Below are 15,783 nucleotides of genomic sequence, written 5' to 3'. Positions count from 1 at the left end.
AACAATCTTTCTTTTCCCATGTTCAGAATCTATCCCTGTAGTGGCTGAAGAGGTGACCGATCTTGCTGTGTTACACAAATGGTGGATTTGAAATTTTGAACATCTATGATTAAATGGCCAAAATCAGGTGGAAAAAATTGGCCATGCATGTCTGGGGCATGTCTGGCATGGAGAGTTGTGGTTGGTGCTGGACAGTGTCCTCGAGTTAAGACAAAAGATGGGGGCTTGATTTGTCCTTGGTCACCTGCTCAGAAGCTGATTCCGGATGTTTTATGAATAGCAAATGAGACACCATGTCTGCAAGACAGTTTTTTAAACACAGGTCAATATTAAAAAATGAGCCATTTGTGAAAAGGCTGCTTGTGGAAATAAGAAATTAGTGGAGATTTGGTTTAATTAATGATGTTGGGTGATCCAGGTCATAGATGTGAGGATCACCTACTATGATAACTAGAAAGAAGAAAGGTTTTGAACCTGAGAATCAAGAAGAACAGTTCTCAAAACACAAGATGAATGGCTGAGGCTGGGAATATAATAGTTTTGTTTTGTTTTGTTTTCTTCTTCACTTTTCCCTCCCTGCCTCCCTCCATCCCTCCTTCCTCCCTTCTTCTTCCTTCCCTCCCTCCCCCTTCCTTCCTTCCTTCCTTCCTTCCTTCCTTCCTTCCTTCCTTCCTTCCTTCCTTCCTTCCTTCCTGTGTTTTACTTCTAGCAAAGCACACAGTGTAGATGGTCTAGAGGTCAAACTGGATGGACTGAAAACCAAAAGCCAGGTGGAGGTTTTAGTCGGACACTATGACTGCTTAATCCACAAAATATTTGAAATTCTCAGGGAGGAAAGAGTAAGTGCCAGAGGTTGGAGGGAAGCTGGCCAAAAGGGTGTCCAGCTTACCGAAGCTCACCTCCAGATCCAGATGCTGTTCTTGCCTTCCACTTTCTCCAGAAACTGGTCTGCACCACATCTGCTACTCAGCTGCAAGTCTGCTTCTCAGCCAAGCAGAGCTCCCTCATGTTTCTCCCATGACACTCTGGGCTGATTAACAAGGAGAGGAACAGGAAAGGCGGGGGAGCTGATGTGCTACTTGGAAGGGATAGCACATTTCCCCTCACTGGACTCCAATCCCTCAAGTCTGGCCCCCAGCATGCTGCTGCTCTCCTAGCTCCCCATCTCAGAAAGCAGAGACATCTTGACTCGAGGGGCAAGGACTGTCTTGATGGTGGAAGCCAGACTATCTCCTGAGTCTGAGCTCTGCTCTGCTGGCCTCGGGGGCCCTTGTTAGGCTGAAGGAGTTGTGGTGTGATGACCTCTCAAGGGAGCTGATCCTGTGCTTGCTGTAAGCAGAGGAAGCAGACTGGAAATAACACCCAGCATTGCTGACTCGAGGGGATAGGGGAGCCCGGAGGCTTTCTGTTTTGATGTGGGGCTCATCCCAGAGCCATTTAATCTCACTGCAACATCTCAAGGGTGTGCCTTAGTCTCCCCAACTCTGGGTTATCAGAAATGGACAAATATTTATGTGGGTGAATATTTTTTGTTTGGGGATGCAGGTGTGGGCCGCGGTATATTCTAGAGCAGGGAGGTGGGCGTTTCTAGGGGATTCAGTGGGGGTAGATCAGTGGTGTGTATGTGTGTTCCAGTATCTTGGCAGGCATGTGGATCTGGTTTCTTTTTCCTGTGTGGGATTAGGTTGATGTTGGTTTATGTGTGTTTAAAGCACAGGGTATGCAATGGTTGTTGTCATATTTAGCAAAGGGACTTTGGGAAAATAGTGTATGTGTTTTTAGAGTTTAGACTCAGGGAAGTTTTTGAGGATTAGTGTTGAGGAAAGAAGATACCTAATAGAATGTTGGCCTTGCCACGAAGCTAGTTGCTTGTAAGCCTGAGTTTCTTCATCTGAAAAGTGAGGATAACAACTATTATTGGCACTGAAATCAGAGAGAAAATTTCCTCGTGGGTTTTATATAGAGAATATTGTGTATCATGGTGAACATAATCCATAACAAAGTGTAAGGAATGAAACACATTCTGCTGCAGCCTTCAGCATAAACTACTGTCTCACACAATATATGTGTGTCTTTTTCTTTAGCCTTTAGTTTAATATTTAAATTTTAATCGACATATTAAGAGTAAATAATACATAGACAAAAAGCCTTGGGTTAGAGTCCTGCCTATTCATGTGGCTTTCTTTCTATTCATTCACTTAATTCTTTCTTTCCTTCTTTCCTCCTTCACTTCCTTCCTTCTTTCCTTCCTTCCTTCCTTTTTTCTAGCTTTATTGAGATATAATTGACACAGAACATAACTTTAAAGTGTAAAACACAGGATAAACTGAGAGCTTTCCCCCTAGGGCCAGGAACAAGACAGGGATGTCCACTCTCACCACTGTTATTCAACATAGCATTGGAAGTCTTAGCATCTGCAATCAGACAACACAAAGAAATAAAAGGCATCCAAATCAGCCAGGAAGAGGTCAAACTTTCACTCTTCGCAGATGACATGATACTCTATATGGAAAGCCCAAAAGATTCCACCAGAAAACTGCTAGAACTGATTTATAAATTCAGCAAAGCTGCAGGATGTAAAATCAATGCACAGAAATCAGTTGCACACCTACACACCAACAATGAAGTGACAGAAATCAAGGAATCGATCCCATTTACAGTTGTACAAAAAACCATAAAATACCTAGGAATAAATCTAATCACAGAGGTGAAAAAATCTATACACTGAAAACTACAGAAATCTTATGAAAGAAATTGAAGAAAACACAAAAAAATGGAAAAAGATTCCATGCTCCTGGATAGGAAGAACAAATATTGTTAAAATGTCGATACTACCCAAAGCAATCTACATATTCAATGCAATCCCTATCAAAGTAACACCAGCATTCTTCACAGAGCTAGAACAAATAATCCTAAAATCTGTATGGAACCAGAACAGACCCCGAATAGCCAAAGCGATCTTGAAAAAGAAAACCAAAGCTGGAGGTATCACAATCCCACAGTTCAAGCTATACTAGAAGGCTGTAATCACCAAGACAGTATGGTACTGGCACAAGAACAGACACTCAGATCAATGGAACAGAATAGAGAACCCAGAAATGGACCCAAAAACGTATGGCCAACTAATCTTTGATAAAGCAGGAAAGAATATCCAATGCAATAAAGACAGTCTCTTCAGCAAGTGGTGCTGGGAAAACTGGACAACAACATGCAGAAAAATGAACCTGGACTACTTTTTTACACCATACACAAAAATAAACTCAAAATGGATGAAAGACCTCAATGTAAGACAGGAAGCCATCAAAATCCTCAAGGAGAAAGCAGGCAAAAACCTCTTTGATATTGCCCACAGCAACTTCTTACTCAACACGTTTTGGAGGCAAGGGAAACAAAAGCAAAAATGAACTATTGGGACCTCATCAAAATAAAAAGCTTCTGCACAGCGAAGGCAACAACCAGCAAAACTGAAAGGCAACTGACAGAATGGGAGAAGGTATTTGCAAATGACATATCAGATAAAGGACTAGTATCCAAAATCTATAAAGAACTTATCAAACTCAACACCCAAAAAACTAATAATCCAGTGAAGAAATGGGCAAAAGACATGAATAGACACTTCTCCAAGGAAGACATCCAGATGGCCAACCGACGCATGAAAAAATGTTCAACATCACTCATCATCAAGAAAATACAAATCAAAACCACACTGAGATACCACCTCACACCTATCAGAATGGCTAACATGAACAACTCAGGCAACAACAGATATTGGCGAGGATGCGGAGAAAAGGATCTCTTTTGCATGTTGGTGGGAATGCAAGCTGGTGCAGCCACTCTGGAAAACAGTATCGAGGTTCCTCAAAAAATTAAAAATAGAGCTACCCTATGACCTGGAAATTGCACTACTAGGTATTTATCCAAGAGATACAGGTATGCTGTTTTGAAGGGATACATGCACCCCAATGTTTATAGCAGCACTATCGACAATAACCAAAGCATGGAAAGAGCCCAAATATCCATCCATGGATGAATGGATAAAGATGATGTGGTATATATATTCAATGCAGTATTACTCGGCAATCAAAAAGAATGAAATCTTGTCTTTTTCAATTATGTGGATGGAACTAGAGGGTATTATGCTAAGCGAAATTAGTCAGCCAGAGAAAGACAAATATCATATGACTTCACTCATATGAGGACTTTAAGACACAGAACAGATGAACTCAAGGGAAGGGAAGCAAAAATAATATAAAAACAGGGAGTGGGACAAAACATAAGAGACTCTTAAATATGGAGAACAAACAGAGGGTTGCCGGAGGGGTTGTGGGAGGGGGGATGGGCTAAATGGGTAAGGGGCATTAAGGAATCTACTCCTGAAATCATTGTTGTACTATATGCTAACTAATTTGGATGTAAATTTAAAAAATAAAATTTAAAAAATAAGTGTAAAACACAATAATTTTATATATATATAAACAAAATTACCACAATCATACTAGTTGACACATCCATCACCTCACATTGTTACAACATTTTTAGTGTGGTGAGCACTTTTATAATCTACTCCCTTAGTAATTTTCATACAGTCTTGCTAACTATCATCACCATGCTGTAAATTACATCCCCAGAACTTATTCATCTTACAGCTGGAAGTTTGTACCCTTAGTCCTCATCCATTTCTCTCACCCCCTATCCCTCACTCATGGCAACCAACCATCTATTCTCAGTTTTTTAGAGTTCTATATTCTTAGATACCACATATAAGTGAGACCACACAGTATTTATTTTTATTGTGGTCAGACTTATCTCACTTAGCATAATGTCCTTGAGGTTCATCCATATTGTAAATGACAAAATTTCCTTCCTTTTTGTGGATGAATATTATTCCATTATATATATCAATATTCATTATCCATTGGTAAATATTTAAGTTGTTTCCATGTCTTGACTATTTAAATAAAACTGCAGTGAACATAAACATTCAGATATCTCTTCAAGATAGTGATTTCAGTTCTTTTGGATATATATACCCAGATGTGGGATTGCCGGATCATATGGTTGTTCTATTTTTCATTTTTTAAGGAACTTCCAGACTGTTTTCCATAGTGGCTTCACCAGTATACCTTCCCACCAACAGTGCCATGGGTCACTTTTGTTCACATCCTCAACAGCACTTATTGTCTCTTATCTTTTTTAAAAATGTTTATTTATTTTTGAGAGAGAGGCAGTGCACAAGCAGGGGAGGGGCAGAAAGAGAGGGAGACACGGAATCTGAAGCAGGCTCCAGGCTCTGAGCTGTCAGCACAGAGTCCAATGTGGGGCTCAAACCCACAAACTGTGAGATCATGACCTGAATCGAAGTTGGACGCTTAACTGACTGAGCCACCCAGGCAACCCTCTTATCTTTCTGATAATAGCCATTCTACCAGCTGTGAGGTGATATCTCATTCTGTTTTTAAATTTTTTTAACTATTAATTTTTATTTTTTCAAATTTTTATTTAAATTCCAATTAATTCATGTACAATGTAATATTAGTTTCAGGTATAGAATTTAGTGATTCATCTTAACATAATATCCAGGGCTCATCACAACGAGTGAACTCCATAATCCCCATCATCTGTTTAAACTATTTCTCCCTCCAACTCTCCTCTATCAACCCTCAATTTGTTCTTTACAGTTAGGAGTCTGTTTCCTTGTTTGCCTCTCTTTTGTTCCCCCCTAAGTTCACCTGTTTTTTTCTTAAATTCCACATAGGAGTGAAATCTTATGGTATTTGTCTTTCTCTGACTGACTTATTTCGCTTAGCTTAATACACTCTAGTTCCAGCTAGAGTTGCAATGGCAAGATTTCATTCTTTTTGGTGGCTAATATTTCATTGTACATATACACCAAATCTTCTTTATCCATCCATTAGTCAATGGACTAATGGGCTCTTTCCATAGTTTGGCTATTGTTGATAATGCTGCTATAAACATCAGGTGCATGTACCCCTTTGAATCTGTATTTTTGTATCCTTCGAGTAAATACCTAATATTGCAATTGCTGGGTCATAGGGTAGTTCTATTTTAAAATTTTTGAGGAGCCTTCATGTCGTTCTCCAGAGTGCTGCACCAGTTTGCATTCTCACCAACAATGTAAGAGGGTTCCCCTTTCTCTGCATACTTGCCAACACCTCTTGTTTCCTATGTTGTTAGTTTTAGCCATTCTGACTGATGTGTATCCCAGTCTGACTGGTGATATCTCATTGTAGTTTTGATTTGTATTTCTCTGATGATGAGTGATGTTGAGCTTCTTTTCATGTGTCTATTGGTCATCTGGATGTCTTCTTTGGAAAAAAAATGTCTGTTCATGTCTTCTGCCCATTTTTAAAAACTGGATTATTTGTTTTCTGGGTGTTAAGGTTGATAAGTTCTGTATAGATCTTGAATACTAGCCCTTTATCAGACATGCCATTTGCAAAAAGCTTCTCCCATTCTGAGGTTGCCTTTTAGTTTGGTTGATTATTTCCTTCACTGTGCAGAAGATTTTTATTTTTGTTTATTTTCATTAATGTTTGTGTATTTATTTATTTATTCAAAAATGGGGACTGTGTATATATTCTATATGGGAAAATATAATTATACTTCATTCATACAAAAAACATTACTAAAACTTTTATTTTTATTACATTTATTTATTTTTGAGAGAGACACAGCACAGTGGGGGAGGGGCAGAGAGAGAGGGAGACACAGAATCTGAAGCAGGCTCCAGGCTCCAAGCTGTCAGTACAGAGCCCAATGCGGGACTCCAACTCACGAGCTGTGTGAAATCATGACCTGAGCCAACATCAGATGCTTCACTGACTGAGCCATCCAGGGGCCCCAGGAGGAGATAATTTTAAAGCTAACAGGGGCTATGTCCTTTAGGCATTGTGATTTGATTTTTGTTATGAATTATTTGTGTAGTCCTTGGAAGCTTTTCAGCAGAACGGTAACAAGATTCAGATTTAAAAAACATCACTCTGGCTGCTGTATTGAGAATAAACTGAAGGAGAAAGGGGATGTGTGGAAGCAGGGGACCACCTAGGAACTACTGCAACAATGCAGTTAAGAAATGATAGGCTGGGACGATAGCAGACGAAGTAGTGTAATTTTGGTGAATACTGTATTTAGTTGTAAGTTGGAACCAACAAGAGTTGCTGACAAATTGAGAATTGTGAAAGAAAGGTTGGAGTCAAGGATTCCTATATTTTGGTTTGAACAACATGGAGTTATCGGTAACTAAGACGGTAATGAAACAAATGTGTGAGCAGCTGAATGCAATGAGTCTGTAATCTATAACAATAAGATAACCAAAGTTTATTGAGGATTTACAAAATGCCAGACAATGTTCTAAGTTCATTCTGTTTTAACTCATTTAATCTCTTAAGGTGGGAATATGCTGTTACTATAAGATGGAATGAATCAATCAATTAATTCACTCATTTATTCAATATCAATCCTATGGCAATGTCAGTGATTTTAGATATCATTATCTTTTTTGGAAGATAAAAAGATAAAGATAACAAGAGTTGATATCTGTTGTGCATTTATTATGTCCTTTAGCATGAATCATCTCATTTAATTTCAATAATAACTTCTGAGGACAATGTAATTTTTATCCACACTTTACAGCTGATGTAACAGGGCTGAGGGGATGCTATATGTGCTCAGGGCCAACATTTAATGAGTGGCATAGCCCAGACCCAGTTCTTCTGAGTACTGAGCCTAAGGACTCAATTTTCCCCCTCTACACTCTCTTAGAAAAGGCACACCTCTATGACTTGAAGTCTCTCCCAAGGGAGGAGGGGACCTGCAGGATGCGAAATTAAAGCTAGATTTGTGTGCTCATGGTAGCAAGTGCAAATGGTGTGGGAGTTTGCAAAAGCCAGACTTACTCTTCCTGGACATAATGTGGTGTCAGGAGAGGCTGACCCAGTGCATTGGCAACACTGGTGATGGAAGCTGACTAAGCCATTCCTAATTTCCCCCTGGAACTATGAACAGGCAAAGAGGAGCCCAGAGTATCCTTGAGATATGGGTCAGCCTCTCAGGTGGCTCTAGCAGCTCAGTCCCTGTTGCCCCTGCACAGGCTCCTCCCCAAGGTCTTTTAGGAAGTTGAGGCCATTAGTCTGTTTTGATTCTTTACTTAACCAGGAGCTTAGAGACTTATCATGAGTGTTCTCCAAGGCTTGTAAAATGGTATCTCCTGCCTGTTTTTCTGGAGCTCAAGGACAGACAGAGAGCTCATGAGGTCATGGGCTCACAGAGGCTTTCTTCTTACTTTTTGTTCCTGGTGTTCTCAACAGAAGCTGAGGATGCAGGAAATTGTATTAGAAGGTACCTCAGCTTGCTAAGGAGTGGCACAAGTCAGAGTGAGCTAGGAATTCTAGGCAGGCAAGGTGTGTCTCTGTGTCTAGAGGTCTGCATATGTATTCCATGTGGGTCTGTCTGGTGTTTCCTTGCTTGCACAATGTGGACATATGTATGTTTTCTTCTTGAGTTGTGTGTGTGTGTGTGTGTGTGTGTGTGTGTGTGTGTGAGATTGACTCTCGGTATTATTTTTTCCCTCTCTTAGACCAAGAACATAGAAGTCTAATAAGAGCTGCCTCATTAAACAAGTGTAGGGCATTTGTGTACATGATCTGGGGTCTCCTAATCAGTCCCTCTGAACTCAAGTATTTGCCCCACTCTCTTTCTATAACTCCTTCTTCCATCTTTGTACAGACATCATAGTAAATTAAATGAGATTGCATAGTCTGAAGAGAGGCTGATCACCAATCTGGGGGAGAAGTTTCCTGAATTTACTCATGACCAGCAATACATAAGAAGTCTTGACATCTCAGCTCAATGGTGTGTGTATGTGTGACATTGCATTTTGTTTATAAGATATATATATATATATATATATATATATATATATATATATATATATATAATTCCAAATGTTAGAATGTGTTGTTGTTGTTGTTGTTGTTGTTTTTCATGTACATGTTTTAGGGGCTCTGGTTCTTTCCTGTGAACTCAAATATTTCCTTAACAATCTTTCAATAGTAGCCATATATATATTACTGTATTAAGGAGGTAGGTTCCTATGCATTTTCACTCCTGGGCAGGTGTCATATACTAACTCAGTGTCTGCAGTATGGCAGACTGGGCCCCAATCCTCAGTCTGGCCTTCATATATTTTGTGATCTTAGGAAGTGACTTCATCTCTCTGAGGTTAAGATTCTTCACTGGCAAAGGAGAGGCAACTATTCCTACTTCAAAATGCTATTTTGAGGATTAAATGAAGCAATGCACACAAATTGTTCAGTCCCATGCCTGGCACAATTGGTGCTCAGTAAAAAGGAGGTATTTTTATTATTTTTCCCCAAATCCAATGTTTGCCTCGTGGAGGTTCCTGTTTCACCATTGTCTGGAGCAGGACAAGTAGAATTCTGAGAGGACAGGCTTATCTTAAGGCTCCCTCTCATACTCCAAGGTCACAGTCTGACCTCCTTTCCACAGCTAATGGCCCAACTACCTCCTTCTCGAGGTCCTGCCTGAATCAAAGTTCCTGGTTTGTTCCAGCCCTCTTGTTTTTTTCTGGTTTCTAAGTAAGGACTGACACAGCCTACATCGGTGAGCAGCCAGGACTCTGCATGAGGTTCAAGCACTGTCCTCCTTGGTAGCCATGAACAGATAAAACCAGTGCCACTGAGGAAGCTTGTGGTACTTGAGGATAACTCACTGTCCTGCTCCTACTCTTGAGTGAGAATGTCAGTCTTGATTCCCTCTTCAGGGCTATGTGGTTATCCTAACCTCTAGTCTAACTTCCAAATACATACTGTATCTGGAATCCACCATCAAACAGCCAAGTCATGGTGGGTATCAATTATCACTTTAGCTTCAATTTTCCCATCTATAAAATGAGGACATGAAGTTTGCCTTGTGTACTGAACAGTCCCTAAATATATACTTATTGTTTTCAGAGAAGTTAAAGCATGTGAAAGTCCTTTGTAAATTGTATGATGTATAAATGCAAATGGTCAATTTTTCTTAGAGGGAGTTAATGACATTTTGGACAAAGGTAGTTGACAAATAGCTTCTTTGGACACTCTAATAACGTTGTAATTTCTATGCAAAGTAGTTGAGTAGGAATTTTGTCAGACATATGTCGTGATTCTATCTGTTGCACTTAATTGTGCGTACCTTTGCAATTTAGATAATGTGCTCTTTGTAGTCTCATAGTTAAAATGACTCTAATAATACCCATTTGTTAGGACTATAATGAGGATCTGATTTGAAAGGACATGTAAAACACATGGAATAGTGCCTGGTGCTATTCTTAATTTTGGTTTGGAAACCTGGATTGGACACTTTTGGTAACAGGGAATTTTATATGACTTAAAGCAGGACTCAGACAATTACACCAAAAGCCTGTGACATAGCCTTAGTAATTCTGTTCCAACTTAGGGAGATTCACCCCCTTTTTAAGAGGAAATGACTGATATTTCTTTTCTGGTACTCATTTCACATTTGAACATGCTTTGACATTAAGATGTCAACTCCTTGAACATAAAGACTTCCCATTTCTTGGCGCCTGGGTGGCTCAGTCAGTTGAGCGACCGACTTCAGCTCAGGTCATGATCTCACGGCTAGTGAGTTCGAGCACCGTGTCGGGCTCTGTGCTGCCAGCTCAGAGCCTGCAGCCTGCTTCTGATTCTATGTCTCCCTCTCTCTCTGACCCTCCCCCACTCATGCTCTGTCTCTCTCTGCCTCAGAAATAAATAAACATTAAAAAAAATTAAAAAAAGACTTCCCATTTCTTGTTCACTGCTATTATCAATATGGGACTAAGCTGTTTTTCACTAAATATTTGTTGAATAAAGAATAAGTGCTGTTTGTTTTTTGGAGAGGAATAAACCTGGTTAATGTGAGGGTCTCATGTATATTGGAGCCAGAATGGGGCACACTCATGTACCAAGAGTTGTGAAAAATAAACAGAAAGGTAGTTAAAAAAATTTGCATAGAAAGAACCTCACTATAATGTTATGACATGTTCATGAACATTCTCCACTTTTCCCCATTGCCAGCAGAGAAAAAACAACATGAGGAGGGAGAACCAGAGCAGCGTGTCCGAGTTCCTCCTCCTGGGGCTCCCCATCCAGCCAGAGCAGCAGGGCATATTCTTCACCCTGTTCCTGGGCATGTACCTGACTACAGTGCTGGGGAACCTGCTCATCATCCTGCTCGTCAGGCTGGACTCTCGCCTCCACACCCCCATGTACTTCTTCCTCAGTCACTTGGCCTTCACTGATGTTTCCTTTTCATCTGTCACAGTTCCAAAGATGCTCATGAACATGCAGACTCAGCAACAATCCATTCCCTATGTGGGGTGCATTTCACAGGTGTATTTCTTAATATTTTTTGGTTGTCTTGACAATTTCCTTCTTGCAGTGATGGCATATGACAGGTATGTGGCCATCTGTCAGCCACTCCACTACTCTACTGTCATGAGGCAGGAGCTATGTATCTCATTAGTGTCTGGATCTTGGTTCTTCTGTTACATTCATGCCCTGTTGCACACCCTCCTTTTGGTCCAACTGTCCTTCTGTGATAAGACCATCCCTCACTTCTTTTGTGACCTCACTGTGCTCCTGAGGATAAGCTGCTCAGACATTTCTCTCAATGAGCTGATCATCTTTACTGAAGGAGGAATTCTTTTCATCTTGCCTTTGAGTAGTATCTTGGGCTCATATATTCGTATAGGGACAACTGTCCTAAGGGTCCCCTCCACTAAAGGACTCTTTAAAGCCTTTTCTACCTGTGGCTCCCATCTTTTTGTGGTGTCTGTATACTATGGGACACTTGCAGGTGTTTACTTTTTCTCCTTATCATGGAACTTTAATGACAAAGACATAATTGCTTCAGTCATGTACACAGTAATTACCCCTATGCTGAACCCCTTTATCTATAGCCTGAGGAACAAAGATATAAAACAGGCCCTACAAATATTTGTCAATAGGGCTAACTTTTAAGTGACAATCACTAAATCCTCTTATTGCAGTTATGCACAGTGAGATACATCGACTAAAACTACTGTGTGATTGGCAACTCTGTGTAACTTAAAAAGAATATACGTTCTTCTGTCATGTATGAGGTGTTGTCAATTGTCAACTAGGTCAAATTTGTCGCTTGGATTGTTAAGTATTCTTTACCCTTAATTTTTTCCTGCTTGTTCATCATCTCTTATGTGCACAAAATCTTATGCAAAACATGTTGCACAATTATAATTGTGAATTTGTTTCCCCTTTTAGACATGCCCAGTCATTGCTTGTAAATGTTATATACTATGTTATTGAGGACATGAAGATTTAGCATCATGATCTGCTCCTGTGTACTGACTCTTTTAAAAAGTGGTGTGCTGAGGCTGGCTTGCATTGGCTTCAAGCTAAATGTGAATGTCTCTTTCCGACTCCATATTCAATGACATCATGTTGGTGGACTGAAATCAGCCATAGTGGAAATAATTACACTGTAGAAATTGGCAAATGCTACAAAACAAGGCTCCTCAGAGAGCCATTTTATTCATTTAACATACGACTGTATTTATAAATAGGAGATATTTCTCTTTATCTCTAGCAGCAGCTCTTGCCTTAATATCTCATCTACTTCTTCTGATATTAGTATAGATATGCCAGATTTCTTTTGGTTACTGTTTACATGGTATTTCTTTTCTATAACTTTAAACTGTTCTATGTCCTTATATCTGTGAGGTGTCCCTTGTTAGCACTGTGAAGTTTTGTTTTGTTTTTTATATAGATTCATAATCATTGTATTTATGGAGAATTTGATCTAGTAATATTTAATTATAATATATTTGGATTTATGTTTTTCATATTACTATATGTTTTCTATTTGAGACATCTGTGTCATATTTATTCTTTCTCCCTTTTGATTAATTAAATATGTATTTTTTAAACAAAGAAAAGAGGAGAAAAACCAAAAAACACACTCTTAACTACAGAGAACAAATTGATGGCTACCAGATGGGAGGGGGATGGGGGATGGATGAAATAGGTGAAGAGATTAAGAGCACACTTATCATGATGAGCACTGAGTAATGCATAGAATTGTTGAATCACTATATTGTACACCTGGAACTAATATAACACTGTATGTTGATTATACTGGAATTAAAATTAAAAACAAATATATATTTTGTTATTCTATTTCCCCCTCTATTAACTTATTAACCATACTTATTATTAATATATGTTTTTCCTGTGCTTTATGTAGAGATGACTTCTTGCTTTCTCTTTAAGATTTTTTAATGTAGTATAATATAGATAACATGAAATTTATAATTTTAACTGCTTGAGGTATACAATTCAATGGCATTTAGCACATTCATCCCCACCATCTCATTATAGGACTCCAAAAGGAAACTCTATGGAACATCAATGCAGTTGTCTACTTTGTAGCTATGAAAAAATAATGACAAAGATAGCTATGAACCAGTGTAGAGGGATCGCCAGGATAAATTGTTAAGTGGGAAAAAAGCAATGTATAAAGCATATGCTGAGCATCTATAACTCAGTACTTTTTTTTTTGTAGCTCACTACTTTCTGTATAATAATGAAGGGGAAATAAAATATGCATGTATCTGCCCATTAGAGCAAAAAGAAACACAGGAAGAATAAATCAGAAACTAGTGAGATTGCTTACCAACAGAAGGTAGGCAACAATGGGCAAGAAAGGATGGGGAGATGAGTCTATTTATTTGTATGATTTTGACTATGTTATCTTTTACCTAGTAAAAATTAATATGGGGGAAAACAAAATAGAATAAAACAAAACAAATAAACCTAGCTATATTCCAAACTAATACCATAATTAGACTAAAGGGGAAAATAAAATACCTAATCTAAGTAATTCTTGAACACAGAATTTTATCTATATACCCATAGTAAAGAAAAAACTGTAAGCAAAGTTTTTAAGCTTCAGTTAATTTGTCATTACAGTGGTATGAGTTGAAGATTCTAAAATTACTTAACATGCATTCACAGATATAGTAAATAAATAAACATATTGTAGAAAAGGGAATGACTTCTCACTATCAGGGAAAGGAGCTATGTACATGGAAAAGGAGAGGCTAGAAAGAATTCTATGGCATCAAACTGGAATTGGAGATATCAGTTTGAAATCATGGGTTTTAATATGTATAAATAGGTTGAATTTACATTATAGTAGTATCCATACTATTCCCAGTTCTCCATTCTTTCCATCTGTCCCCTGACCCACTTTCTATGGGTAACCATCCCTTTAGTTTATAGTTTGTAGTTTCTCTTTCCTGTGTTTCTGTTACATATATTTCCTGGTTGCATCCTCAGATCATTTAGAAGCTTTGTAAGCTATGAACACACCTCATGCCAAATGTGTTTTTTACCATTCTCCTTTAAAAGGGACCAAAGTTAACCTTCTGGAGAGGTCTCTGAACTTGAGGATACCAGGCATATACCCTCATCCTGGCCCTAACCCTAAACCTAACCCTAGACTTGAGAAAAAAATAAAATGTGGTATATATATATTACAATATATATTGCACATATAAATATACATTACATACACATACACACTTATACACACAATGGAATATTACTCAGCCATAAAAAAAATGAAATCTTGCCATTGGCAATGGGTGGAGCTACAGAGTATTATACTAAGTGAAATAAGTCAGTCAGAGAAAAATAAATATCATATGATTTTACTCATATGTGGAATTTAAGAAACCAAACCAAGAACAAAGGGGAGGGGATAAAGAGGGGGCAAACCATGAAACAGACCCTTAACTATTGGGAATGAACTGATGGTCACCAGAGGGGAGGTGGGTGGGACATTGGGCTAAACATGTGATGGGTATGAAGGAGTGTACTTGTTGTAATGAGCATGGGATGTTGTATGGAAGTGTTGAAGGTTGTGCACCTGAAACTAATATTAAACTGTATGTTAACTAACTAGAATTTAAATAAAAAATAAAACATAAACATAAAAATACAAGAGACAAAGTTACTAGGAAAATGGCTGATTCCAGGACTGGAGCCAGGACTTGACAAGATTATCCAAGAAAATTTTGCTGAGCCTGAAAGGAAGTGCTCAATGAATCATAGAGACTCAGGAGCCAGCATGAAGGAGCTCCCAATGACCAAATCTGGAATAGTTTGAGCTTCAAGATGAAGAGCAAATGCAGTGATTATAACTCAAAGAATAAAAAAGAATTCATAAGTCCACAAAAATATAAATCAATGAAAAAAACAAATGAATGTGGGATAAGAGAAAGTTCCTTCTCCTATATAACAAATAAAGGTAAAAGAAATGATAGAATTAGAAAATCATCATTTTGCCACCACATTTGCAATAATTTTTCATATAAGATTCACCAATGGATGTTAAACATAGTGGGTGAGATTTTAATGAGAAAAAATTATAGTTATATGGTTTTAAAATACTACATATTTAAAATCCAGATGATACAGATTAATTACAAAGGTTAAAATAGTAATTTTACAGTAGAGAACCTGGAAGACACACCTTAACCAACTGATCAGGATAAAATCACTAGTTTGGTATCATGAAGCCAGCTTCACAGGAGGAGAGTGACAATGCCCTAAAAATGCCACCTCAGCACTGGAGTCTCATGTCACTTTAAAGAAGAAACAGCTGCTACCAGTTTTCCAAGAATCATCTACATTTCTGCCACAGTGAACTATTATGATTTGT

General features: G+C 38.5%; 1 protein-coding gene across 1 annotated transcript; it reads left to right on the top strand.

The window, feature by feature from the left end:
- The first annotated feature begins 11,072 nt into the window (after positions 1-11,072).
- Positions 11,073-12,041, top strand: LOC131490964 (olfactory receptor 1J4-like). Its single transcript, XM_058693360.1, has one exon. It carries the CDS (start codon positions 11,112-11,114, stop codon positions 12,039-12,041), a length of 930 nt encoding a protein of 309 aa, XP_058549343.1. The 5' UTR covers positions 11,073-11,111.
- The last annotated feature ends 3,742 nt before the right edge of the window (positions 12,042-15,783 follow it).

This window comes from Neofelis nebulosa, chromosome 12 (assembly GCF_028018385.1).
Source record: "Neofelis nebulosa isolate mNeoNeb1 chromosome 12, mNeoNeb1.pri, whole genome shotgun sequence".
NCBI classification, from domain to species: domain Eukaryota; kingdom Metazoa; phylum Chordata; class Mammalia; order Carnivora; family Felidae; genus Neofelis; species Neofelis nebulosa.
The sequence above is the reverse complement of the archived record's forward strand: the minus strand, read 5'-3'. Positions and strand labels throughout refer to the sequence as shown.

Coding starts and splice junctions, on each gene's coding strand:
- LOC131490964 (XM_058693360.1), top strand. CDS start 11,112: ATGAGGAGGGAGAACCAGAGCAGCGTGTCCGAGTTCCTCCTCCTGGGG.